The sequence below is a fragment of the Protopterus annectens genome, chromosome 3.part1 (genome assembly GCF_019279795.1).
Source record: "Protopterus annectens isolate FY-2018-M chromosome 3.part1, PAN1.0, whole genome shotgun sequence".
In the NCBI taxonomy this organism is placed as follows: domain Eukaryota; kingdom Metazoa; phylum Chordata; order Ceratodontiformes; family Protopteridae; genus Protopterus; species Protopterus annectens.
The window spans coordinates 1,376,523,115-1,376,550,860 of record NC_056732.1 but is presented as its reverse complement, the minus strand read 5'-3'; the positions used below and the strand labels follow the sequence as shown (position 1 = coordinate 1,376,550,860).

At 43.5% G+C, this 27,746-nt stretch overlaps 1 protein-coding gene across 1 annotated transcript in view; it reads right to left on the bottom strand.

Annotated features, from left to right (window-relative positions):
• Positions 1-27,746, bottom strand: part of GPAA1 (glycosylphosphatidylinositol anchor attachment 1) — a 1,710,146-nt gene that overhangs the window by 446,626 nt on the left and 1,235,774 nt on the right. The window contains exon 7 of the mRNA XM_044067413.1: positions 22,070-22,266. Within this exon, the coding sequence (XP_043923348.1) occupies positions 22,070-22,266 (197 nt within the window). The remainder of the gene's footprint in view (positions 1-22,069; positions 22,267-27,746) is intronic.

Below are 27,746 nucleotides of genomic sequence, written 5' to 3'. Positions count from 1 at the left end.
GAGACTCCCCCTGAGGGGGGATAAGGGTGAAGTAGCTGCTGCATTTGGTACTGAGGGGGCTGGCAAATAGGTCGCAGCAAGGCTGACCCCACCTGTGGAAAATCTGCTCCGCAACCTGATTGTTCAGGGACCACTCATTAAGCATCAGAATAGCTCTGCTCAACCTGTCGGCAATCACAGTGGATTTCCCCGGAATGTGCATTGCTACAAGAAAACGTTGGGGAAGCCACTGCCCACTGCCACACTCGCATGGCCTCTCTGCAAAGGGGATAGGACTTGGTTCCTCCCTGTTTGTTTAGATACCATACCACCGACATATTGTCTGTGTGGATCCCAATTGTCCTGAGAGGAAGAAAGCTCTGAAATGCTTGCAATGCTAGTAGCACTGCTCATCTCCAGGGCATTGATATGCAGATGCATCTCGTGTTCCTGCCACGTGCCTTGGACTGTCCTGCCTAGATAATGCCCCCCACCCTATCTGGGAGGCGTCTGTGGTCACTGTGGCAACCGGAGGGGACGGAACGAAGGGTTTTCCCGCGTCAAGGTTGCTGGTGTGAAGCTACCAATGTAGATCCTGCTTGCACCTGTCTTGTGATTATTATGAGATGAGAAAGAGGATGATGTTGCAGAGACCACTGGGCGAAGAGTAGCCATTGAAGGAGCCTCATATGTAGCCTCGCCAAAGGAACCAGCATAAATGTAGCAGCCATCGTGCCCAACAATTTGAGGATCAATTTTGCCTTCACTCTTCTCAAAGGGAGTAATGCATACACCTGCTGTTGTAAACTTTGAATCCTTTCTTTTGGTAAAAATGCCCTCATGAGCACGGTGTCTAACTCGGCCCCTATAAAGGTGACACGCTGTGAGGGCAACAAGGCAGACTTTTCCCAATTTAGAGTGATGTCTAATTGTTGACACAGTTTGATCGTGGCGTCTCTGGTTTGTAGGAGTAGACGCCTGGTGGTGGCAGAAAGGAGCCAGTCATCCAGGTATGGAAACACTTGGAATCCCTGACGTCTCAAGTGAGCCGTTATCACTGCCATGCATTTGGTGAACACCCTGAGGGCTCTGGTGAGACCAATGGGCAGGGCGCGAAATTGAAAATGACTGGCTTCCAGACGGAAGCGTAAATGACTTCTGGATGCCCTGTCCATCTTTATATGGTAGTAAGCATTCTTGAGGTCGATGGAGCACATCCGCACTTCTTTTCCCAACAATGGGAGAATAGATTGCAACGTGACCATTCGGAACTTGAACTTCTTTACATGGGTGTTCAATCTGCTGAGATCCAAAATGGGTCTCAGGTCCCCTGTTCTTTTCGGCACCAAAAATAATCTGGAGTAAGTCCCTAATCTGATCTGGTCTGAGGGGACAGGCTGGATGGCTCCTTTTTCTAGCAGCTTTAAAACCTCTGAAGCTGTGGAATTCCTTTGATTGGGTGGAACATCTGGGATTTTTTTGATCGGAGGGGGACATGAAGAGAAGGGAATGCGATATCCTCCGGAAATTATTTTTAATACCCATTGGTGCTGAGTTATACTTTGCCAGGCCTCTGGGTATAGTGAAATGTGACAAAAGAACAAGCTGCAAGGAAATATGAATAACAACCAAAACTGAGAAAACCACACTTTATAATAGCAAATCTTTCGGATAAAATCCTTCCTCAATACTAATACAAACAAATCTAAAAACCAAATGGTTTAGATACAGGTCACTGAAGTCACATGACCAGCAGTCCAAAAATCATGTGACCACAAGTATATAAAACAAATCATTAAAATTAGAAAAATTAGAAAAAACATTAAAAAAAACATGATTTGTTTTATATACTTGTGGTCACATGATTTTTGGACTGCTGGTCATGTGACTTCAGTGACCTGTATTTAAACCATTTGGTTTTTAGATTTGTTTGCATTAGTATTGAGGAAGGATTTTATCCAAAAGCTTTGCTATTATAAAGTGTGTTTTTCTCAGTTTTGGTTGTTATAGTGAAATGTGACCCCCGACTGGCTCCGGAAATGCACAGTCGGGCCTCCCATCAGGAGCGCTGGTAGGGAGAACCACGAAAGGAATCGCACCTTAGGGCAGCATCTACCAGAATTACCACCCCCTCCCCTGCCTCTGGAGGGGGACTCACCTTGTGCGTCATGAAAAAATCTCTGTGATTTTTTGAACCACATCTTCCCACCCCTCTGGACCTTGGGATAAGGCCTAGAGGGTAGGGAAAAACGGACTCCCACAGCAGACAGAGTTTTTCCCTCTTGTTCGCACCTAGTGAGAGTGTCCTTCACCTTGGTTCCGAATAAGGAGGAACCATCAAATGGGACATTGGTGAACGTAGACTTGAAGGCCTCCGCGAAATTACATAGGTGCATCCAGGAGTGTCTCCTAAGAGCAACTCCCGAACTCGCTGCCCTACCCGCTCCTTCAGCTGCGTAAGAGGCAGCCTCATGGAGAAGTTAGCAATAGAGTTGAGGGTAGACATCTGAGTGTTGACCTTCTGAGCCACCGCATCAGAAATGTTACCTTGTAGAGTATCTCCAAGGTCTTTCAGGAGATCTCTTTGGAGACTTGTAAAATGAAAGAAGTAATTCAGTGACCACAGTGTAAAGGCCGCTGAAGAAAACGTACGCTTCCTGTACCGGTCCATGGTCCTAGACTCCTTGTTAGGAGGATGGACGGTAGACGAAGTCTCAGCCAGTTCCTTCTTGGTGGCCACTGCCACCACCATGGCATCTACAGAAACTCCATTGGATAGAAACTCTTTATCAGAGGGGGCAGACAAGAAATTGTTGGGTCTCCTCGGGACTGATTCCACAGAGTCAGGGGTTTCCCACACCCTTCGACAAACCAGATCTAAAAGCTCGAAGGGTGGAGACACCCAGGAAGCGGAGTGCTGAGCCCCAAAGGCCTTCAGGAACACCGACTCCTCGGAGGGAGCTTTGGAGGGCCAGTCACCCCTCTGCTTCAAAATTTCCAGGATATCAGAGAAAGAGACATCCTCAGAGGATGACTTGGGGGGACCCCTCCAATTCCTTGAGGTCGGTGTCTGACATGAGGGACTCATCTTGGGAGTCAATGTGCTTCTTCATGCATGTTCTTTTTCTGGGTGGCTCTTCAGGCAAAAAACACTGAGGGGCCCTCAGAAATATGGGGACCACTCATGGGGCTATCCTGAGGCCTTGGGTCTCCACTGTTGAAAGATAGAGGGCGATCAGAGACCCGCACTAGAGCTGGAGGGGACAGAGTGTCAGCGCCGAATGCTGTCGCTGAGGACCTGGCCAGTGCACTCTGCATGGCCTCGAAAGCTGGTCCCCCCAGCTCCGAAGATCGACCAGCCGTGGAAGACCTCGGAGCAGAAGGGACAAGGTCCGAAGCCAAAGCAGGGGTCAGGCTTCCCCACGCCGAAGCACCGAGAGGGTAGGCTAGGAGCCGAAAAGCGACCAGAGGCCTCCCCCTCGGGTCCAACCAAGGAACCATGAGTCCTGGACCCCGTGGACGGAGCCGACGGGGTTGGAGCTGAAGCCGGAGCCGATAAGCCAGGATGGGCCATTGGAGCTGACCTAGGGACATCCGACAGCGTCGACCACTCCGGCTCCGAAAGCTGAGAATCTATCGGATGAGGAAGCATCGACGCTGGTTGGGTGACAGGCTCCGGAGCAGACTGGGCTGGAGCGGAAAACAATTTTGCCAGAACCGGTGACTGAAGAAGTCCCTGCACCACTCTATCTACATCCACATCTGAAAGAGTCCTGGAGGACCTAGAAGATAAGGAAGGAGATCTAGACCTCCTCTCCGAAGGAGACCTACGAGGAGGAGAGACCAGCCTAAAATTTGGAGACCGGCTCTGAGCTGGCACCTCCGCAATCAGCTCCGAGGGACTTGGAGCCGAAGCAGATTCAGTCAATATACTAACTTCCTGCGGCTCCAAGGGCAGTGGAGCTGAGGATGCCACAGTAGATTTCACTATTTTCTCCAGGGTCTTCGAGGATACAGATGGAGCCAGAGAATGCTTTTTTGCCTTAGAAGTTTTAGCCTTAGAGGTAGAGGTCTTAAAGCAAGAAGCCCTTCCCAAATCCTCCTCGAAGGAGGGTTTCAAAAGTCCTTTCAAAATTAGTTTGCTCTTCCTCTCCTGAAGAACATGCAGGCTAAATACATGGCAAAAAGTACAAGATACCTGGAGGTGAATAGCCCCCACACAATAAACACAGAGAGAGTGTCCATCAGTGATAGACATCTTATAACTACATTTAGTACACTTCTTAAAGCCCGAGTGCTTATGCTCTTTCATATCCTTAGACATGATGAGAGAAAAAACAACCATTAATAACAGCCAACCGTTAATATATAAAGCTCGGGAACTAAGCAAAACCACAACAGACAATTACACAAGACCTCTAACTTAATCGGTCTCAACAGGAACACAAGGAAAGACTAGGTCCTCTCATTTAAACAGTCCTAGCCCGAAGAATAGGTACCTACTAACACTAACAAGCAACACAGAAGAAGGGTCGGACTAGGTCCTCTAACTGAATCGGGCCTAGCCCGTAGGGGAAACAGTTACAGGACACCACAAAAGACAATAATACCAGAAAAAAATTTTACCATGGGATTGACCAGTACACACACACAACACACAGCTATGAAAATAGCTTTTTTTGAAGCAAAAAACTGTCAATAAAGACAAAAATGATACTTAGCCACAGCCAAGAGCGAGACAACATCCGAGCTATATGAGCGGCAAATAAGATCTGGGGAAAGGGAGCAGTGCAGCATGGGATACCTTCTTAGCCCAGCCAATTTAAAGACTTTGAGCTAGAGTATGGCTGAGTCGGAGCCCAGGTTCGGCTCCGAACCCACGGGTAAGAATGTAGGCGAGATTGGACTACATAACATCAAACATTTTCCATTCACTTCTGTAAAGTTTTCTGGTAGTGGACAGGGGAAGAGAGCATTGGTTGTCTGGCTATTAAAGGAATTGGAGAAACCGCGCTGTTAGCTTGAGGTATGCAATATCCAGATTAATCATGCCTGTCGGATAATACAGGTGGTCTGGAATCAGATCCAGATCCCAAGGTTGGTAAAGCAAATGAGGCCAAAGGAAGGGGGACCAAATTTGTTGAGGCCAGTAAGGTGCAATGAGGATTACTTTGTTCTTCAACTGGACAGTTTTCTGTAGGAATTTGGGAATTAGGGGGATTGGAGGGTAGACATAGAGAAGACTGGGGGCAAATCATGAAGTAGAGTGTCTCTCTGTGATTCCCCTGGTGGAGGGATCAGGGCAAAGAAATTGCTGAACTTGTTTAGGGGAGATGCAAAAAGAGTGCAGCATGGCTGGCCCCAATGACAGAAAATTCATATATGTCACTTTCCTGTTGACAGACCACTCATGAAGTAGTAGAATGGACCTGCTCAGTTTGTCTGCTATCACAGTGGACTTCCACAGAATGCACACTGCTATCTAAAAGTGGTTGGAAGAGATCGCCCATTGCCACACTTTGAGAGCTTCTTAACACAAGGGGTAAGACCTGGTTCCCCCTTTTTTGTTGATGTACCAAACTATTGACACACTGTCCATCTGGATCGTAATTGTCCCAAAAGGGAGACAGTCTTGGAATGCCAACAATGCTAAGAGCACCACTCTCATCTTTAGGACATTGAAATGCATACTGGCCTCTTTGGGGGACCAAGTGCCTTGGACTGTTTTTCCCAGGAAATGCCTCCCGAAACTAGGAAGCGTCCTTGGTCACTATAGCTTTGGGGTGAGGGAGGATGAAAGTACAGCCTTGTAGAACCTGATCTGATCAAATCCACCGCTAAATGTATGCTTTGCATGCCTGACTGATTCTTATTTGGACTGACGTGGTGATAAAGAATCGATCACTGTGTTGCTAGCATCCATTGAAAAATTCTCATATGAAATCTTGCTACAGGAACTTAAATTATGGCCTGTGACATTGACCCTAAGGCTTGAAGAATCAATCAGGCTAAGAGTGTGGTACGGTGAATCATTTTCCTGACCTGGAATCGGATATTCTGTGCTCTTGAGAGAGAGGAAGCGAAGCTGTCAATGATACCATGCTGAAAATTGCTCCTATGAATTCAAATGTCTGAGACGGTTCTGAGATTTGTTGTAAAGAATAGTTGTGTAAAATCTTACCATAACCAAAAATGTCCTTCTCTTCTATATGTTGCAGTATTCATAACTTGAGGGAGTCCACCACCAGCTGACTTGTACATCTGACCAGTATACAAAAGACTAATGCTACATGTAACATCGCACATAGAACAGATCCTACATTAGTCATAAAATTATGTCGGATATAAAGCGAGCATCACATGTACCAATCCTCAGAAAGAATAGTTGTGTAAAATCTTACCATAATTACAGATGTCTTTCTCTTTCATGTTACAGTATTCTTTACAGTAGGGATATGGCTGCCTGCAGCACCATACATCCGGCCAGTATACTAAAGTCTTCAGTAAGGGGTACATGCGACATAGCATGCTAGTGCCATAAACCGACATCGGCTATAAATGTGACGTCTGCATGTACCCAAGTCAGAACTGACTGCTGCAGAAGATAATGCTGAATGAATAGAAAGCATTCCAGCTAAACAAGACTATAGAAAGGAATCTATAGGGAAAACAAAGAGGGTCTACCTGGGACTATGAGAAAATTCTACAAATAGTAATATACCCAACACCAAGTAAACACCTCTACCAAACTATATAACCATAAAACCCCCAAAAATAAGGACAGAGGGGAGGAGGGTGGGTTTTGAATACTGCAACATGGAAAAAAAAGGACATCTATGGTTATGGTAAGATTTTACACAACTATGCTATGTCCTTCTATTCTCTTGCTGCAGTATCCATTACAGTAGGGAGAGTACCAAAGATATTGGGTATTCCCTTGGGTGCTTGGTGCAGGAGAAGAGTCAAGGAGACCCTGCAGAATAGATCAGGCAAAGCCAGCTCTGGATCTGGATATTAAATCCAATTTGTAATGCTTGGTGAAGGTGTGAACAGAAGACCAAGTAGCTGCCTTTGGAATGGTGGCATGGTCAAGGCCTATGAAAAAGGCTGCAGAAGAAGCTGCAGCCCTAGTGGAATGAGCCTTTACTTTTGAGGCTAAAGCTTGCCATGGAAGTCATGGCAAAAGGAGATGGCCTTTGAGATCCATGAAGGAATGGTTTGTTTAGAGACTGCTCTGCCTAGGGCTCTAGGGGGAAAGGAGACCAATAGCTGGTCTGATTCTCTAATGGACTTGGTTTTATCTAGGTAGAATCTGAGCTGCCTGTGCACATGCAAGGAATGAAGTTTCCTTTCTGAGGAATTCTGAGGTTGTGGAAAGAAAACAGGCAGGTTAATAGATTGGTTCAAAGAAAGCTCATTCACTACTTTAGGCATGAATGAAGGATAAGTCCTCAAAGACACTCTGTTTTTGTGAAAAAAGAGGTAAGGCAGAATGGCCATGAGGGCTTGGATTTCTGAGACCCTCCTGGCAGAAGTCAAAGCTACTAGCAGAATCATTTTCCAACTGCAAAACTTAAGGGAAGCTGAAAAGGCAGGCTCGAAGGGGGACATAGTCAAATTTTCTAGTACAAAATTATGGTCCCACGGTGGTAGAACTGGTTCCCTAGGAGGTCTGAGATGCAGAACCCCTCTAAGGAACAGTTTAACCTCTAGCCTGGATGCTAAAGGGGGAAGCATAGGTAGACGAGCAGAAATAACAGACAAATGTACTTTTTACAGAAGAGTATGATGATCCAGATTGCAGGAGCTCACACAAATAAGCAAGGACCATAGGCACTGTGACTGCCAAAGGGTCCTGTATTTTCTTAGAACATCACCTGAAAAATATTTCCACTTTGCAATGTAATTTTTTTTCTGATGCTAGGTTTCCTGGCCTCCTGCAGGACTTTGAGTACATCCTCTGAGTATTGGTGGTGAAAAGGGATCAAAAGTTTATCAACCACAGGGTCAATTTCAGGTTGTGAAGCTGTGGGTGTATCAGAGATCCCGTCTTGTGTGAGTAGATCGAACTTTTGAGATAATTTGTGCTGATTGCCCCTGGCAAGCTGAAATAAAAGAGGGAATGCTGTCTTGCCCAAAAGGGGGTCACCAGTAGGATTTTTGGTCTGTCTTTCTGAATCTTCAGTAAGACTTTCTGAATTAGAGATATTGGGGGGGAAGACATACAGGTACACCTTTCCCCAACAGAAGGAGAAGGCATCCACTTTCCATGCTTGTAGATGGGGTAGCTTTGTGCAGAAGATGGATAGTTGTCTGTTCTGGGAGGAGGCAAACAGATCTGCTTTTGTAACACCCCAGTTGTGTACTATGTCCAGAAACACCTCCCTGTGTAACATCAATTCGTCAGAAGGTGCCATGGTTCTGCTTAGAATGTCTGCCAATACATTTTCTGAGGGTGGAATATAATACAGAAGAGGTAATAAGAGATCTGGGGACCCAGGTAGATAGTAATCTCTCCTGTGACAATCATATTGCCAAAGTAGTTAGGAAATACTTCTATGTGGCATATCTAATTACTAAAGGGTTTGCATCTAGAAATAAAGAGGTTATAGTGCCCCTCTACTAGTCACTCATCAGACCCATCATAGAGTACAATGCCCCATTTGGGATGTACCTCACAAGACACTTCCAACATCTGGAGAGACCACAAAAGTACCTCACCAAGAGGATTACTGGCCTCAAACATATGTCCTATGCAGCCCGACTGAAAGAACTCCGGCTGCACTCAGTTGCATATCGCTTACTCAGAGGTGATCTCTGCCTGACTTACAAAGCAATGTCCAACTCAGAATTGACAGACATGCCCAACCTAAAGAAATCCAAGTCACTGAGAGCCAAGTGCTCTAGTGAGCTAAACCTCGCCACAACAATAAATAGAACATGCTGGAGGGATAGATTCCTGTCACAGAGACTCCCCATGCTTTGGAACAAAATTCCAAACTACATTAGGCAGAGCCCCTCACTAACACTCTTCAAGAGAAACGAAACCTTGACGAGTGGATGGGTAACAGAAAATACACACCTGGGATCACTTCATTGGCTCTGCTTGACAGAGGATCAGTTAATTAATCAATGGGGCAGCGATAGCAGAAACACTCTGGCTAGGCTTATAAATGCCCTTGGGCAGATAGCCTAGTACACACCTATGAACCTATATGAGCAACCAGTAGGCGAAATAACAGAGAATGGGCAAGATTCCAAATCCGAATTGCTAGAGAGCATAGACGGTAGGATTTCGTCCACCCCCGCTTGTTGACATACCATAGCACAGTCATGTTGTCAGTGTGCCTGGTAGCAGAAGCTGTTGAAAGGTTTGTAGAGTCAAGAGTAAGGTTCTCATTTCTTTTATGTTGATGTGATCTTGTAGTCTGTTCGAGGATCATGTACCCTATGCTGGCTGGAGGGGAGATGCAGCACAGCTCCCCAACCGAGGTCTGAAGCGTCTATGTAGAGATGCTGTACTGGAATTTGCAAGGGGATTCCCTGATTGAGGTGAATTTGTGAGATCCACCAGCCAAGTTCCTTTTTCAGACATGGCAGACGAGGAATGGTTGCCTCTAGGGACTGAAGGTGTTAGCACCAAAGACTTTTCAGACACCACTGAAATTTCCTCATGTAAAGTTTGGCCAGTGGAAGCATAGGGAATCAGTGAAGCCAGATGCCCTAGGAACTGTCTGGCTGTCAAGTATAAGAGGGGATACAGGGACACGTGGTACTGAAGCAAGCTATCTTTTGTTGGGGAATGAAGGCAGTCATTAGAACTGTCTGTATCCTGCAACACAGAAAGGTTATGTCCTGGGTGGGGGTGAGCTGAGATTTTTGCAAATTTAGAGTGAATCCGCAAGTTTCCATGATGCTGGAGACCAGATGCAGATGTAGTGTTAAGTAGTGAGGGTCCTTGTGAAGAATGAGGAGATTGTCTAGATATGGATAAATCTGAACTCCCAACAGCCTGCAGTGAGCTATCATATCAGTGAGACTAAACATTTTGTAAAGACCCTGGGTGCAGTACAGAGACCAAAAGGCAAGGCAGAAAACTGAAAATGAGAGGAGCCTATTGAAAAATGTAGGAATTTTCTGCATGAAGGGTGAATGAGAATATGCAGATAAGCATAATTCAAATCCAGTGAGACCATATAACCCTGAGGTGGGATAGTAATGTCTGTAGAGAAAGCATCTTGAAGGTGGGTACCTTGAGGAACAGACTGAGGTAGGAGAGGTCTAAAATTGGTCTCCAGGGACTGGAGACATTGTGGAGTAGAAACCCTTGCCCATGCGCTCTGGAGGAACTGGCTGAATAGTGTCTTAAATTAAAAGTTGTCTTAAGATGAGGGTGAAGAGATGAATTTGAGTTTTTGGTGGTTGTGGTAAACCTTGGAAAGGTGGGAGAGCCCACCAAGCCATGAAATATCCATTCTGGATGATGGATATCACCCATTGGTCGGTGGTGATCTTTTGCCAGGAGGGGAGGGATAGAGTGAGGCGTAGGGACAGAAGGTGACAAGGCAGCTCATCTGAGTCACAAAGGGAGAGCTCTGTCTTGACCAGGTTGCCTATGAAAGGAAGGAGTGGAGGCTGCAGATGTCCTAGGGGTAGTAGCTTGTCTAGAGTGTCTCTTTCCCCTTGACTGAGCTGTAGGAGGAGTAGACCGCCTCCTAATAAAATAAGTCTTTTGAGGGTAGTTTCTACGGTATCTAGCAATGGGTGAAACAAGAATATGTTTTAAATTCTGGAGTTCCTTACCTTTCTCCTGTAAGGATTTAAAAAGCTCAGCAGAAGCAACACCAAATAATTAAGAGTTATCTAAGGGGCGTCTAACAGCTTAGCCTGAAAATCAAGAGGTAAAGGCTGTAATATAAGCCATGAATACCTACGAAGGACTGAAACAAATGCAGCAGACTTAGAAGAAGCATCCACAGCATCACAACTACACTTTACTGAGTGTCTGGTTACTTGAGAAGCTGCTGAAAGCAGATTCATGAGTTGAGTCTTGGTAGGGGAGTCAGTAAGATCAGACACCAAAGAGGAGGCCTTGGCTAGAGTGTCTGTTACAAATCATGCCATGAGTCTGATAATTTAACACTCTTATGGAGAGGGTAGAAGATGCATAAATCTTTTTACCATGTTTATCCATACGCCAGGGAAATCAGGTGCCAAGGAATCCTCCTCTTGTTTAACAAAATCCTTAGGAGATTCAATTTCAGATGAATAAGAAAAGGATTAATCAGATTAAGTGGTGTCCTCTTCTTGAACTTTTCACAGTGGAATACTACATACAGCTAGCAACTGTTTTCTGTATTAATATATACATAGAAAATAGTTGGATAAGGATCTAGACTCAAATGTAACTGGTTTATCATCTTCCAAAATCAGTATACTAGTTTGTATACACTTTCACCTACATGCACAGCTCAGATCAAAATATTTCAGAACTGGCACTTGTGGCACTGTTAAATTAAAAACCTTTTCATACTCTTTACCCAAGTAACATTCCACAACTAGCTCAAATCATTTCTTTAATGACATCTTTACTGCTGACATATTCATTTTAAATTTCCAAATACTGTACTACAGCAAGGAATCTCATATCAGTTTGTTTATTCAATGTAGGAGGAATTTGTACTACTGCTCTTACCTTCTCAATTTCTGGGTTCAAGTTTGAAGGTAAAATGTTATCCAGATATTTCAGTCCTGTCACTTTAACTTAGCATTTATGCCTGCTCAGTCAGAGATCATGCCTCCTCAACCTGTTCAGTAAATCAGTCAGTTTTATATCATGCCCTTCCATGCCCTAGCCCCATGCTAGTATGTTACATGTAATATTAAGGGTCTATATTAAATCACTGAATGCTTAGAAAAGCGAACAATGATTTATTGACCCCATGTAAGCGAAAGCTTACAAACTCGAACGCTTAGAACAGCAATTTTTTTTACCGTTGTTCCAAAAAAAAATACACTTAAAACAAAGTGGGGGGCTTCCACCCCCCCCACACCCCCTACTTAAATATATCAACTCCGAGATCACACTACAGTGACGAAAATGCCAAAGTTATGGACGCGGCCAAGTGATTTCTTTCCCAAGGAAATAATTTGCTTATATTCCGCTTCATCATTTTGCCTTTTCGTCTTTCCAAGTTCGACCAAGACGCATTCAAAAGAATGTGTCTTCAGTCATCTAATAGGAACCCAATATTAACACCTTCAAGATCCATGATCATTTGTGCAGCAGCTATCTGAAACACATCAAGTGCTGACAAAATGGTAAATATAAGTTTAAGAAATCCACTTTTCCTCATTAAACATTTAGAAATATACATCCTGGAACTTTCCTCATTAAATTTAGCTTCCCCATACCCCTGATTTACATCATGAAAAGAACATACTTTGCTCATGGCATAGGTGAAACTACCACTTTGAAGGAAGTGGATAATGCTCTCCTTTTAAAGTTTTTTTTAAGATACAGAAGATAAATAGAAATATGAAGTTATCTGATTTCAGAACAGAAGCCATGCTATTTATCCATTCAGGATGTTTATTAATCGCAGCAATGCATTCCATTCTATATCTATTTGCATTTGTTTACTGGAAAAGTTCAAGCAAGCATAGATCCTTTTTTCTGTGGAGGTTAAGGAAGAAAATGCTCCATGAGACTAAGTCTGCAGAAGAGAGATGTAATATGCATTGTACAACAGGTCCTAACAAATGACCTTTGACTAACTAGATCTGTGTAACAGTTAAACTGTTAAGTTATAAACTCTTGAAGAATGTGTGAACTATTACTTTAGTTCTTGAAGTATAATGCAATAAGAACGTCTGCAAGGAATTATTGGACTTATTTGCCACTAAAGCTAGGCAAGAAAAAATAAGGGGGTCAAGTGTTCTGTTAGTTACATGGAAGGGCTTTACAGAAATATAGGTAAGCAAGAATATTAGGGGCAAAGAGATTTACTAATTTATAGGGAAGATGTTTAGGCAGTAGATGTGGTGGTTCTACTGAAGGTGAGGGGTTAGAGGTTGTGTTATGAATGTAGTTAAGGACACTAGATATGGACAAGAAGGAAGGGGGTATCAGCTGGAGGACAAGGGATAACATCTAAATAGAATTAAGTGATTTTGGTTTCTAGGGCTATTCTGCTTGAAGTTCATTGGTACAAATGTGTTTAAGGTAGGGGTATTAGTCTATGGATGAGACACAATGTCATGTCCACTTTTTTGATAAATAATTTTTAAACTATTTTAGACAAGCTCTAAAGTTCATCTACGCTGCATTCTGTCTGACTGTAGCTAGAAATGAGTGGCATAATTGTTCTATGCATACTGTGTATGTAGAGTTCCATTTGTGATGATGCCACTTTTGTGTGAGTATCAAGTTTTGATTTTGGAAATCTTAATTGTCTTTGTACGAACCAGTCTAGTATCTGGCTAGCAGAAGGGCATTCTTCTGGACTTTAGAGGCTGTTGTGAGCATTTGTACATTGTGAATATGTCAGAATATTAATCTAACCGGACCACCAGTGTTGGGCAAGATGGAAGTCCTCTACTTCAAGACAGTTAGGCCTGACACAGGACAGCAGACATCAGGGAGGAGCACTAATCATTGTCAGCTGAAGGTGAGGAAAAAAAAAAGAAAAAGGGCTGGCTTCTGGAGTACTATTCCTGGAGGAAATTAAACAGGGATTCTCAGAAAATAAGGATTTAAAATAGCATAACTTATGTGCATAAAGAATGTATATTCAAAACTCACAACTGAAAAACTCAGACACAACACTTGAGCAATATTTTGCAAGGGGGGTGTATCCCAACACCTGCTCTCATCAATGGAGGACTATGCCTCTACATTCCAAATTTTTAAATATACTACCACCAAGGGCACAAACTTGGGGAAAAGGGAAAAGAAACACATCTAAATTACTAACTAAGCATTTTGCTACAGAGATCAATGTTTCCTTCCTGGCTTAACTGGAGATATGGAGGTTTACAACGCTGCCTGTCTGACTGCATGGTCTTTCCCTTCTTTTCCAACTTTTCAAACATGCTGAGATGGTGAAACCAAACTGATCAGCCTTATTAAAACAGGCATTTAGGAGTTTACCCATAACATGTTCAAGAAAGTGCCGTGCAACTAACCATGCAAACCTCCTGACATCAGTCTCTGTGGCAAAAGCTGTGTTAGAAGCATCAGCAGTATCATACCAACATTTATGGAAATGTGTACTAATTATCATTGCTGCAGGGTATAACAGTCAAACCATCATCTCCCTTAAGAAGTCAACCTGTAATCCACTAAAACAAATCCTCTACATCCGTTGTACTTGTACCTTACTTATCCTTTGTAACGGATTCATATTTATTTGATAAGTGCTGGCCCTCCTCACCAAGCTAGCCAAAGTGCACACTATTTTTCCCCCACAACCATCCATGGTGTGATGCAATCACTAGGTAAGGTACTTAGGCCAGGAACACTTACTCTAGAACTTCTACATGCTTTTAACAAGATCAATTAATGGTCCATCACAGAGGGATAGAAAAGCTGCTGGAAATGTTTTTGAATCTTGTAAAATCTATTCTTATTCTTGGGGGTCTAGTGTATGGGAATCAGGCTAAAGAAAGACATCAGGAAATGCCTCCATAACTGTGGGATTACAAAGGGCCTGAAATTCTCAGCACCTAACAGATTAAAGTATCTGTTAAAAAAATTAAAAACTACTAAGTCCACAAGAAGCACGGTGGAAAAAACAAGTCCAAATGTAAAAAAAACTATTTAATGAAGCGCTTTTCGTTATTGCGAGGCAATAACTTTTTCAGATATACTAGCGTTCACACATTCAAGTTAAATATCATAATCAAGACATCATGTGATGAATGAAATCCAATCAACCAACTTGCTATAAAATTACTATTAATTAATGTTAAAAAATCAAAAGTGCCTGAGATATTTAACTTGAATGTGTGAACGTTAGTGTATCTGAAGAAGTTATTGCAATGCAATAACAAAAAGCTCTTCATTAAATAGTTTTTTTTTTTACATTTGGACTTGTTTTTTCCACCGTGCCTCTTGTGGACTTAGATTAAAGTATCTATTTTGGTATGCAGAGTACCTTAATACGCAAGGCTGATGTTTCTCCAAATGAGGTACTTTTGAGGAGATCAGACCTGAATAGTATCATGCCTATCTGCATCAATCCCTAAAGTAAGTGGGCCTAGTCAGAACTGGAGGACTCCTTGGCAGATCTGGTTGGAATATGAAGACTCAAGGGGATGTATTCCTCTCTTTCAGCATCTCTACCTCCAAAATGGCAAAAACAGCACTCACAAAGCACAGGTAGAGCAGCCTTCTACAGCATCACCAAGTACACCTTCAAAGTGGCAAGGGTAGCAGCTTTCTGCAGCATTGTAAGGTACTCATCAGCAAAATGTCTATATTCAAAGTACATGGGAGGTATCCTGGATGTCTGTGTGGTACGTGTCAACACCTTTGACATCTGAAGCAAAAACTTGAGTATCTGCAGGGAGAAAGACATAGCCATATCAAATATAACAAGACAGTCCTTAGATATTATATTCACTAATGATCGACCATCAGTAATACCTATAAAATGCCTTCTGTTGAACCTGCTGAGTAAGGCTGATGCCCACTGTGGACACCTGTGAGGCGGTAACTGGCTGTAGCACAGTAAAATCAAATTCTAGGGCCTGGAAACTGATTATCTTGAAGCTTTAACCCCACTATTTACCTCTTTCTCTAGAAAGTACAGTTGTGTACACTTACCATAAATGTAGATGTTCGAGTGTATTCACTGTTGCAGTCATTACATTTGGGTAATCTGCTGGCAGGTTGCCCTCAGTCGACCTGATTAACAAAGTCTTGAGTCCTGCGTCAGTTGCTGTCCCTTCTTCCATGATGTCAGGTTGTCAGGGGGTATAAAACATGCAGCAGACGCCATTACATCAGTTTTTCTTGCCCCAGATGTCAGGTGCCCCCCAAATGGGGAGCAAATAAAAATAAAAAAACACAAAAATATACCTCCAACCAAAAGCAAATACACCAAAAAGGTTTTTAAGCATAATAAAAGAAAGTAGAGGTATAGTAAGAGAAAAACACGGGGCTGGAGGGAAGGTAACCAGGACTGCAACAGTGAATACACTCGAACATCTATATTTATGGTAAGTGTACACAACTGTACTATGTTCTTCGTGTTTCACTGTTGTAGTCATTACATTTGGGTAGATTCCCAAAGCTATGGTTGGGAAGATGGATTTATACAGCATTGGGACCAGCTATAAGGCCTTGCAAGACTGCAGTGGAAAAGCCAGCTCTGGATTTAGAGAAAACTGGTAAATGATAATGCTTGGTGAAAGTATGTACTGAACTCCAGGTAGCAGCTTCTAGGATATCCCTGGTAGAAACACCTCTGAGAAAGGCTGCAGAAGTAGATGTAGCTCTGGTTGAATGAGATCTGATTCCCTGGGGGATAGGTTTTCCACGGTGCTTATAGTAGAAATGAATGCAATGGCTTATCCATTTATAAATAGTTTGTTTTGAAATAGCCTTCCCCTCTGCCCCAGCAGCAAATGCCACTAGCAATTGTCCAGATTTTCTTCGAAATTTAGTTCTGTACAAGTAGAATCTATGTTGTCTGTGCACGTCCAAGGAATGCAGAATCCAATCCCCTTTGTTTTGTGGATTGGGATAGAAGGTTGGCAAATGAATGGACTGGTTAAGAGCCGCACTGGAAACCATCTTGGGCATGAAGGATGGACTGGTCCTCAGATACCCTGTCCGCATGAAAGATGATGAAAGGATGCACTGCCATAAGGGCCTGTAATTCAGATGACCTTCTAGCTGAAGTGATTGCTAAGAGGAAGGCTGTTTTCCAAGAAAGAAATTTTAGGTCTGCAGTAGCAGCTGGCTCGAAAGGAGGTAAAGTGAGCTTTTCCAAAACAAAGTTAAGGTCCCAGGCAGGGATAGGAGCTCTCCTGGGTGGTCTCAAGTTCTTTGCCCCTCTGAGATACTGTTTGAGCAGGGGATGAGAAAAGAGGGGTGGTTCTGTGTTACAGTGAGCTGAAATAGCTGAAGCGTGGATTTTAATAGAGGAAAAAGACAGGCCCTTGTGAAGCATCTCAGTTAAGTATTGCAAAATCTAAGGTAAATTGGGCGCTGCTGTGCTCATCCCTAAAGATTGGCTCCAGGCACAGAATCTTTTCCATTTGTCAGCATAAGATTTTCTAGTACTAGGTCTTCTCGCCTCCAAGATGACATCCATTACAGGTTTGCTGAGGGTTGCTAAGGGTGAATTTAAGTGATTAGCCAAGCTGCAAGGTTCAATGTTGGGAGCTGGGCGCACAGAATTTGGTTCTCCTGCTGAGACAGTAAGGAAGGTGTCTGAGGCGGGTGCCATGGAGATATTTGTGACACACTGCGCAGGAGTGGGTACCAGTGTTGGCGTGGCCAGTCTAGAGAAATCAAAATAATTTTTGGCTTGTCCTGTGACTTTTAGCAGAACTTTGGAGAGCAGAGGCAGAGGGGGGAAAGGTGTAGACCAATAGGTTTTTTCCAGCTGAAGGACAGAGCATCCACTTTCCAGGCTTTTTTGTGAGGAGTCCTTGTGCAAATTTTGTCTAACTGGTAGTTCTGGGGGGAGGCAAGTAGATCTACGTCTGGGCTCCCCCATTTGCTTCACAACATGTTGAAAATCTGTGGTTCCAGTTTCCACTCATGTGGGTCCATGAGATTTCTGCTTAGTCCATCTGCCAGTGTATTCAGTTTTCCTGGCAGGAATTGAGCTTGTAGTTGCACTTGGTAGCTCAAGGCCATGTACAACAATTCCATGGCTAGTCTGCAGAGAGTGTAGGAATGTGTACCCCCCTGCTTGTTTATGTACCACATAACCGTGGTGTTGTCCGTCTTTACCATTAGTTGCCCTGTATGAATGTAGTCCTTGAAGGCTATCAGAGCATTCTGTACAGCTAACATTTCTTTTTGATTGATATGTAGGTGCATTTGATTTGGGTTCCATTTGCCCTGAATGCACTTCCCTGCCAGGTGAGCCCCCCCATGCATAGTCTGATGCTTCTGTAGTTAGGATTTGGGCGGCAGGGGGTAGTGTGAATGGCAGTCCCTTGTTTTGGTGACAGGCCTCTGCCCACTATAGGAACTCCAGGCGTAGGCAAGGTATGATAGGAATCATTGTTTCCAGGCTGTGACAATGTTGACTCCATAGACTTTTGAAGTACCACTAAAGTTTCCTCATATGCAGTCTTGCATACGGAATTAGAAGAATGCAGGAGGCCATGAACCCCTAGGCTTGCAGTATTTGTCTTGCAGATAGCAGGGTTTTTGTGGCCACTTGTTTGAAGTAAGTTACCAAATGAATTTGCTTTTCTGGCATGAGGAAAGCCATCCGGGCAGTTGTATTCAAGCTTGCACCCAGGAATGTAATCTGTTGAGAGGGTACCAGTTGTTATTTCTTTTCGTTTATGGTGTACCCTAGACAAGTTAGAACCCTTTTTACAAACTCCAGATGATTTCTAAGTATGGTCCAGGTATGGATATATTTGAATATTTCTTTGCCTGCAAAATGCAATTACTGGAGCCAGGCACTTTGTGAATACCCTGGGCGCAGTAGACAAGCCAAAGGGCAGTGCAGAGAACTGATAATGCAAGTAGCCTGCTTTGAAGTGAGGGATCTTCTGCAAGATTCCCTGATTGGGATATGCAGGTAAGCTTCTTTTAAATCTAGAGTTGCCAACCAGGCACCTTTGCCTAGCATAGGAAGTAACCGGTGAAGAGTCAGCATGTTTAATTTTGGAATGCCCAGAAAGGTGTTTAGAGTAGACAGGTCCAGAATTGGACGCCATGATTTGTCTTTTCTGGGTACCAGGAAAAGCCTGGAATAGAAACCTTGTCCCTTTTCCTCTTCTGGTACCGGTTGAATAGCCCCCATGTTTAAGAGGGAAAGTACTTGTTTCTGAGCCTCTGCCCACTGATTTGGGGGCAGGTCTGGCCACCCGTTTGGTTTTGGCAACGTGTGGAAATGAAATCTGTATCCCTGGGACACTATATTTAAAACCCATTTGTCCTGGGTTATGAGTTACCAGTTTTTTGCATGAAGAGCAATCTTTCCCCCCCAAGGGGCAGCTAAAAGGTAAGTGCTTGGTAATTTTAAAGGAAAGTCATTGAGACTGTTTACTATAGGGGATGTCTTGTTATTTCCAGATTTGGAAGTGGAGGCCCCCCACTGCTTAGTTCTGAGAGTCCCTGGGACTGAAATCTGGTACTTTTGGTGTGTCTGGGTTTGGCTTGAGTGGATCTGGAAGGAGCTGGAAAGGACCAATTATTAGTAGGTCAGTGCCTACTAAATCTTGGAGGTTGCACTTGTAAGAAATCTTTTACAGTTTGCATAGATTTAGCTTTATCTTCCATCTTTTTTAGAACTTCTTCAGCCTTATTGCCAAACAGGCGGTCCTGATTTAAAGGAGCATCCAACAATTTTGCTTTAACATGATCAGGCAGAGATTGCTCCTTAAGCCAAGCATGCCTTCTAAGCACAGACCCAGTAACAGCAGCCCTGCAACAGGCCTCTAAAGAATCAAAACCACATTGCAAAGTATGTTTGCCAACTTGTTCAACAGAATGCAATAAATCCTGTAAATCTTTATTTTCCACACAGTCAGAAATCAACATCATTTTCTATTTAAGCAGTCCCATAATATGCTGTTGATATTTTAGCATATGAAATTGTCAGTTTAAAGCCCTGATTGCCAAGGTTGCAGAAGTATAAACCTTTTTTCCCCATCTATCCAGCGCCCTGGAGTCTCTAACAGAAGGGGTAGGATTTTTAGCAGTAGAAGCCTTAATGCCCTTGGGCCCCTGAGAAATGGTTTCTGGATCCGCAACAGGATTTTTGAAAAGGAACTTGTGGGACTCAGAAACCCTGTAGTATCTGTCAGGTTTACTAGGAACCGGAGGCAGGGAATCATGGGCCACACTGGATTCCGAAAACACATAATCAACAATGTCTAGTACAGGAGGTATAGCCAAAGGCCTACGCTGAGGTAGGAGGAGGAAATCCTTAAGCCTCTTTTTAGATTCAGAAAATTCCTGACTTTCCCAGTGGAAATGCTCTCTTAAGATATGTAAAGTTTCCCCAAAAGAAAAGTCCTCAAGGGTGGAAGCAGAGAGAATGGAATCCTCTGCATCAGAATCCTCATAAGTAGGTATGGACAAATCCAGGTCATTGGAAGAATTAGAAGAAACAGAGTCCTGATCAGAAGATTCATAGTCAAGCTCAGCCCTAAGTCTCTTAGAAGGGGGTCTGTAGGCCTCAATTCACCCTCAGAAGCCGGTGCCTGCACAGCGGTTCCGGACCCATCCAAGGTAGACACATCTGCGGGTTCCATAGGTGAAGCATCTCGCGGCATACCAGACTCTGAATGGGTTTCAGTAGAGGCCTGCGAGTCAGAAGTAGTGGGTATCAGGGGCTGTGAAAGCACCTCACTGAGTACCAGCGAACTGGCTTAGGAGAAGCGTCGTCGGCAGTTTGGACCTCGACAGCCTGTCTCTGTATTTTTCTTTGTGTTTTTTTTTTTGGAATTCCGGTAGTCGGATGGCTAACCGATGTCATTTCTGGATAATTAAACCGAGAACTGAAATATTTAGCGGTAAAAATGTACTGACGACGGATAGTGAGCTGATTAATTAAAGCACAAAACCGACAGCAAGGTACGTCGTGGTCAGGGCCTAGGCAAGGAATACAGTACAAATGAAAATCTTTATGAGGTATTTGCTTTCCACAAGTAATGCAATTATTAACTTTTGCTGACATCAGTAAGGAGCAAGAAAAAGTTTCCCCAACGGGGTACTTAGCTTTAAGTTGAAGACTTCGGTTCTGAAACTCGAAAACAAAAATTTCAGGAGTCGGCCAACTGGCACTTGTGAACTGCTTCTGCTTCGGGCACCGCACAGCATGAAAGACTGATGTAACGGTGTCGGCTGCATGTTATATACCCCGGACAACCTGACGTCATGGAAGAAGGGACAGCAACCGACGCAGGACCCAAGACTTTGTTAATCAGGCCGACTGATGGCAACCTGCCTGCAGATTACACAAATGTAATGACTGCAACAGTGAAACACATAACATCATGGGCTGTGACCAGGGGAGAATTCATTATAACTATCTTCTGTATTAAGGGTGGATGAGCTGCGGCTTTGACTGTATGAGGTAGCTCAGGCCTGGCAAGATCCCTGGTCAGGTCACTATAATCTCAAGCACTCATCCAGCATGCTCTCCAATATCAGTTCTCTTGGATCTCTCCACTTTGTGATGTTTCATGTGGTGTCCTGGAGACTCCCTGAATTTAACTTTCTCTGGAAGCAACCTGACAATGATGGACATTTCACCTATAAATAATGCAGCAGGTGTTGTTTAGGTCAAAGTTGCTTATATACAATATTCAGTATAAGCCCTGAAGTATCTGTTTCGCCTCAGCAAATTTCTATTTATTAAAAGCCTTAACGCAATCACAGTTTACAATACTGTGTCCCTTGCCTAGGTTAAAAAAAAAGGACAATGTAAGTGGTAATCCTTAGTGGGGGAATCTGTCTTCCACAGGAACATTTGGTAATTTGTCTCAGGGGCAACTGAAAACAATCACAGAAGATAAACAAAATGATCACTGAAAATGTTGAAAATGTAAAGCAACTCAAAAGGTCAAGAAAAAAAAGCAATATAATACAGTCCGGATGAAACAGATGACCGTTCACTTCAGTGGCACAAGAGAAATGAAGATGGCACAAAGTATGCTGTTTGAAGGCACAGTGTAAAAAGTAACATCAAGCCCTAACCCATGGATGTTCAATTTCTTCACAAGTCTAGCAAGAAGACTGAGATCTACCTGTGGTTACAAACCATTCATTTTATAAATGCCCTGTAGCAATGATCCTTGCAATGAACAACTAGAGTTTCATCACCTCCTGAAAAAAGAAAAGGTCTATGCAACTAAATATTGCAGACTTCTTACTGTTTACCTTTCCTTGAATAGTACACAACATTCCATTCCTTTGGCAGAAAGCAGAGAACAGGTTAACCAGGTCCAAGTTGGGAAGCTGTCCATTTAAGCCTTCCACTGCAATGTCAAAACTGGTGATGACATCACTGCTGAGTTCCAGGGAAACAGCTGCCTGGATTGCACCTGCACGACCTTGCATTATTGATGATGTGATCCCTAAAAACAGAAAATAATGCATTTTTCTGAGGATGCCAGCACATCTTTTAACATCAAAAACTTAGAACTAATGCACAGCCAGCCCTTAAAAAATTCAACTGGAAGGCACAAACAAGCTTTTGCAAATGTCACTTCGTGAATTATTGGTAAACCTTGCTCCTACTGAGTATACTGGTTTGTGGCACCCTGTTTGTAATATAAGGAAATCAGAACAAGATATGCTCAGAATCCAGTGGTGTCCTCCTAAATGTGTAAAAGGTATAGGAAAACATACATCAGTGTTCAGCCACTCTACCCCCACCTTCTTGCATTTTAATGTCAAGGCAAGTCATGCATTGTTGGAATAACAATAATACAATTCATACATAAAGAGTCATAATGAAAATTATATATTTAAATAAAATAAAACAGTTAAATCTAAAGAAATGCAAAATAGACTTCATGTCTGTTCAGATTCCCCGAAATCAGACAGCCAAACTAATATGCAAGGCACGCAACCTGCATTTAGTCAATGCCTTTGACTACAGCATCACTAATATGCAGCTCTCTCCAATTACTTAAGTAAGAAGGCAACGCAAACTTAGCTCCATCTGCTGACATGAGAAGAACTAGGGATAAATATATTACACCTTGTGGCAAATAGACATACTCTACTCATGGAAGATCTTTACCAGGCAGTCAGATACCTCTCAACACAAATTCCAGGAAAAGACTGGCACTATGAATGAGTAAAATCGATCATGTAAATGACAAGCAGGGTAACAACATGGCCAGCAACCCACTTCTGGACCCACCTCACATTTCAACACAGGGAGAAAGAATGCAAATTATATCCACTTATTTACTTATATACTATACCAAGGCCGATTTATAGAACATGGACATTAAGAGTTTGGATCTCAGCTTTCTGTCTAAAGCTTGTAAGGCATGAAACATCACAGTCTACACAGCAGTTTTATATGCAACCTCTTCTGGAAGCTTCACTTGCTCTGCAATTGAAAGAACTCCACACTGGTTCCTCAAACCACAAACAAGGCAACCATTACCCAAATCTATTACAGTTTCAGTGGTAAAAAAAAAGGAAACCCTACTGGGAACAGGTCACTGATCTAGAAGCCAGTTAAGGGGTTCAGCGTCAAGAATCTATCTGTGAGGATGTGATAATCTGCAGCCACTAACATACCAATGTGTAATGAATGACACTTCCTAACACGGATCAGTAGGCACTAAAAATTATAGCTGCCGTCAAGCTCTAAAGGAGAAGAAGGGTATGGACTCAACACTCCTCTGCCTTCACAAACTGGATGCAAAAGCTATGACTTCCTGGACCCTCATCAAGAACAGACACAAACAAAAGTGGTGGTATCTAGTTCTGCTCTATGGAAACAGCAGGAACTTCTCACAGCTTATGGTAGCACTAAGGGAATGTGATAACAGTAGCACCCACAAAAGGAGCATTACTAAGGAGTCTCTCATTTGAAAAAAAGTACAGTTGTGTACACTTACCATAAATTTAGATGTTCGAGTGTATTCACTGTTGCAGTCATCACATTTGGGTTATCTGCTTGCAGTAGCCCTCAGTCGGCCTGATTAACAGAGTCTACGGTTGCTGTCTCATCTTCCATGACGTCAGGTAGTCAGGGGTATAAAGCATGCAACCGACACCATTACATCAGTTTTTCTTGCCCCAGATGTCAGGTGCCCCCATAGTGGGAAGCAATTATATATACAAGGTTACACCTCCAACAAAAAAGCAAATACACCAAAAAGCTTTAAATACAGTAAGCAAGAATAGAGGCAACTAGGACTGCAACAGTGAATACACTTGAACATCTACATTTATGGTAAGTGTACACAACTGTACTATGTTCTTTGTGTTTCACTGTTGCAGTCATCACATTTCGGTAGATTCACAAAACTAAGGATGGAAGAGGAAATTAGATAGCATTAGGACCAGCTATAAGGCCCTGCAAGACTGCAGTGGAAAAGCCAGCTCTGCATTTAGAGAAAATTGGCAAATGGTAATGCTTGGTGAAGGTATGTACAGAACTCCAGGTAGCAGCTTCTAGGATGTCCCTGGTAGGGACACCTCTGAGAAAGGCTGTACAGGTAGATGCAGCCCTGGTTGAATGTGGTCTAATCCCCTGTATGGTAGGATTTCCATGGTGCTTATAGCAGAAATGAATGCAATGACCTATCCATTTAGAAATGGTTTGCTTTGAAATGGCCTTCCCCTCTGCTCCGGCAGCAAATGCAACCAGCAGTTGTTCAGATTTCCTGAGAGGTTTAGTCCTGTCCAAATAAAATCTAAGTTGTCTGTTCACATCTAAGGAGTGCAGTATTCACTCCCCTTTGTTCTGTGGATCAGAAAAGAAGGTTAGCAAATGAATGTACTAATTAAGGGCCACACTGGATACCACCTTGGGCATGAAGGAGGGATTGGTCCTGTGGAACACCCTGTCCGCATGAAAAATGATGAAAGGCTCCACTGCCATGAGGGCCTGTAATTCAGACACCCTACTTGCTGAAGTGATGGCTAAAAGGAAGGCTGTTTTCCAAGAAAGGAATTTCAACTCTGCATTTGCAGCTGGCTCAAAAGGAGGTAGAGTGAGTTTTTCCAATACAAAGTTAAGGTCCCAGGCTGGAGTAGGGACTCTCCTGGGTGGTCTAAAGTTTTTCGTCCCTCTGAGGAACTGTTTCAGCAGTGGATGAGAGAAGAGGGGTGGTTCTGTGTTGTAATGAGCTGAAAAGTCTGAGGCATGAATTTTGATAGAGGAAAAGGAAAGGCCGTTGTGCAGCATCTCAGTTAAGTATTGAAGAATCTGAGGTAAATTGGGCGCTGCTGTGCCCATCCCCTGAGCTCGGTTCCAGAAACAGAATCTTTTCCATTTTTCAGCATAAGATTTTCTAGTACTAGGCCTCCTTGCCTCCAGAATAACATCCAACACTTGCTTACTGAGGGATGGTAATGGAGAGATTAGGTAATTAGCCAGGCTGCCAGGTTCAGGGTTTGAAGCTGCGGTTGCAGAATCTGGCCCTCCTGCTGGGACAGCAGGGCAGGGGTCTGAGGCAGGTGCCATGGTGCCAGCAGTGACACACTGCGCAAAAGGGGGTACCAGTGTTGGTGTGGCCAGTCTGGTGCAATCAGTATCATCCTTGGTTTGTCCTGTTTGATCTTTAGTAGTACCTTGTAGAGGAGAGACAGAGGGGGAAAGACAAACTGATAAATTTTTCCAGGTGAAGGACAGGGCATCCACTTTCCAAGCTTGTTTATGGGGAGTCCTTGTGCAGAATTTTTCCAATTGGTAGTTCTGGGGGGAGGCAAACAGGTCTATATCTGGGCTCCCCCATTTGATTCTCAACATGTTGAATATCTTTGGTTCAAGTTTCCATTCATGTGGGTCCATGAGATTTCTGCTTAGGTCGTCTGCCAGTGTGCTTGGCTTTCCTGGCAGGAGTTGAGCCTGTAGGTGCACTTGGTAGCTCAAGGCTGTGTTCCACAGAGCCATGGCTAGTCTGCAGAGAGGGTATGAGTGGGTTCCCCCCTGCTTGTTTATGTACCACATAACAGTGGTGTTGTCCGTCTTTACCATTAATTGCCCTGGAATAATGTGGTCCTTGAAGGCTGTCAGAGCATTCTGTACAGCTAACATTTCTTTTTGAATGATGTGCAGGTGCATTTGAGTTGGGTTCCATTTGCCCTGAATGCACTTCCCTGCCAAGTGAGCCCCCCATGCATAGTCTGATGCATCGGTTGCTAGGGTTTGGGCAGCAGGGGGTAGAGTGAATGGCAGTCCCTTGTTTTGGTGACAGGCGTCTGCCACCAAAGGAACTCTATATGTAAACAAGGAATGATAGGAATCATTGCTTCTAGATCCTGAGAATGTTGACACCATAGGCTTTTTAGATACCATTTTAGTTTCCTCATACGCAGTCTTGCATATGGAATTAGTAGAATGCACGAGGCCAAGAACCCCATGGCTTGCAGTATTTTCCTTGCAGACAGCTGGGTCCTTGTGGCCAGTAGTTTGAAGTAGGTTGTCAAATGAACTTGTTTTTCTGGCGTGAGAAAAGCCATCTGAGAAGCTGTGTTCAAGCTTGCTCCCAGGAATACAATTTGTTGGCAGGGTACCAGATGTGATTTCTTTTCGTTTATGGTGTGCCCTAGAGAAGTTAGCAATTTCTGTACAAATGCCAGATGATTCAATTGTATGCCCTGGCTTTCTGCCTGAATTAGACAATCATCCAGGTATGGATATATTTGGATATTTCTTTGTCTGCAAAATGCATTGACTGATGCTAGGCACTTTGTGACTACCCTGGGCGCAGTACATAAGCCAAAGGGCAGTGCAGAGAACTGATGATTCATGTAGCCTGCTTTGAAGCGTAGGTATCTTCTGCAGGATTCCCTTATTGGGATGTGCAGGTAGGCTTCCTCTAAATCCAGTGCTGCCAATCAGGCATCCTTGCCTAGCATAGGAAGCAGCTGGTGAAGAGTTAGCATCTTGAATTTTGGGATCACCAAAAATGTGTTTAGGATAGAGAGGTCCAGTATAGGACACCAGGACTTGTCTTTTCTGAGCACCAGGAAAAGTCTTGAGTAGAAACCTTGTCCCCTTTCCACTTTTGGAACAGGTTGAATAGCCCTGATGCTTAAGAGAGAGAATTTGCTATTGAGCCTCTGCCCACTGATTTGAGGGAAGGTCTGGCCAACCGTTTGGGGTTGGTAAGGAGTGAAAGTGGAATCTGTATCCTTGGGAAACTATATTTAAAACCCATTTGTCTCGGGTAATGAGTTCCCAATTTTTTGCCTGACGGGCAATCTTTCCCCCTAAGGGAACAGTCAGTTGTGCAGGGCTGGGAAGATTTAAAGTTAAGTCATTGAGACAGTTTACCATAGGGGGGAGTCTTACCACTCCATGTTTTTGAAGTGGGAGCCCCCCACTGCTTAGCCCTGTGAGTACCTTGGGACTGATGCCTGGGTGTTCTGTTGGTTCTGGGTTTGGACTGAGAAGGCCTGGAAGAGGCAGGAAAGGACCAATTTTTAGAGGGCCAATGCCTACTAAATCTGGGAGGCTGTACTTGCAGGAAATCTTTAACAGTTTGCATAGATTTAGCTTTTTCCTCCATCTTTTTAAGTACTTCTTCTGCTTTGTTGCCAAACTTGGTTTGTTTGTTTGGTTTAAGGGAGCATCCAGGAATTTAGCTTTAACATGATCTGGCAAAGATTGCTCCTTGGGCCAAGCATGCCTTCTAAGTACAGACCCAGTGACAGCAGCCCTGCAAGATGCCTTTTAGTGAATCAAAACCACAATGCAAAGTATGTTTTCCAACTTGTTCAGCAGAATGCATTAAATCCTGTAAATATTTTATTTTCAGCACAGTCAGGAATCAACATCATTTTCTGTTTAAGCAATCCAATAATATGCTGCTGATATTTTAACATATGAAACTGGCATTTTAAGGCCCTAATGGCTAAG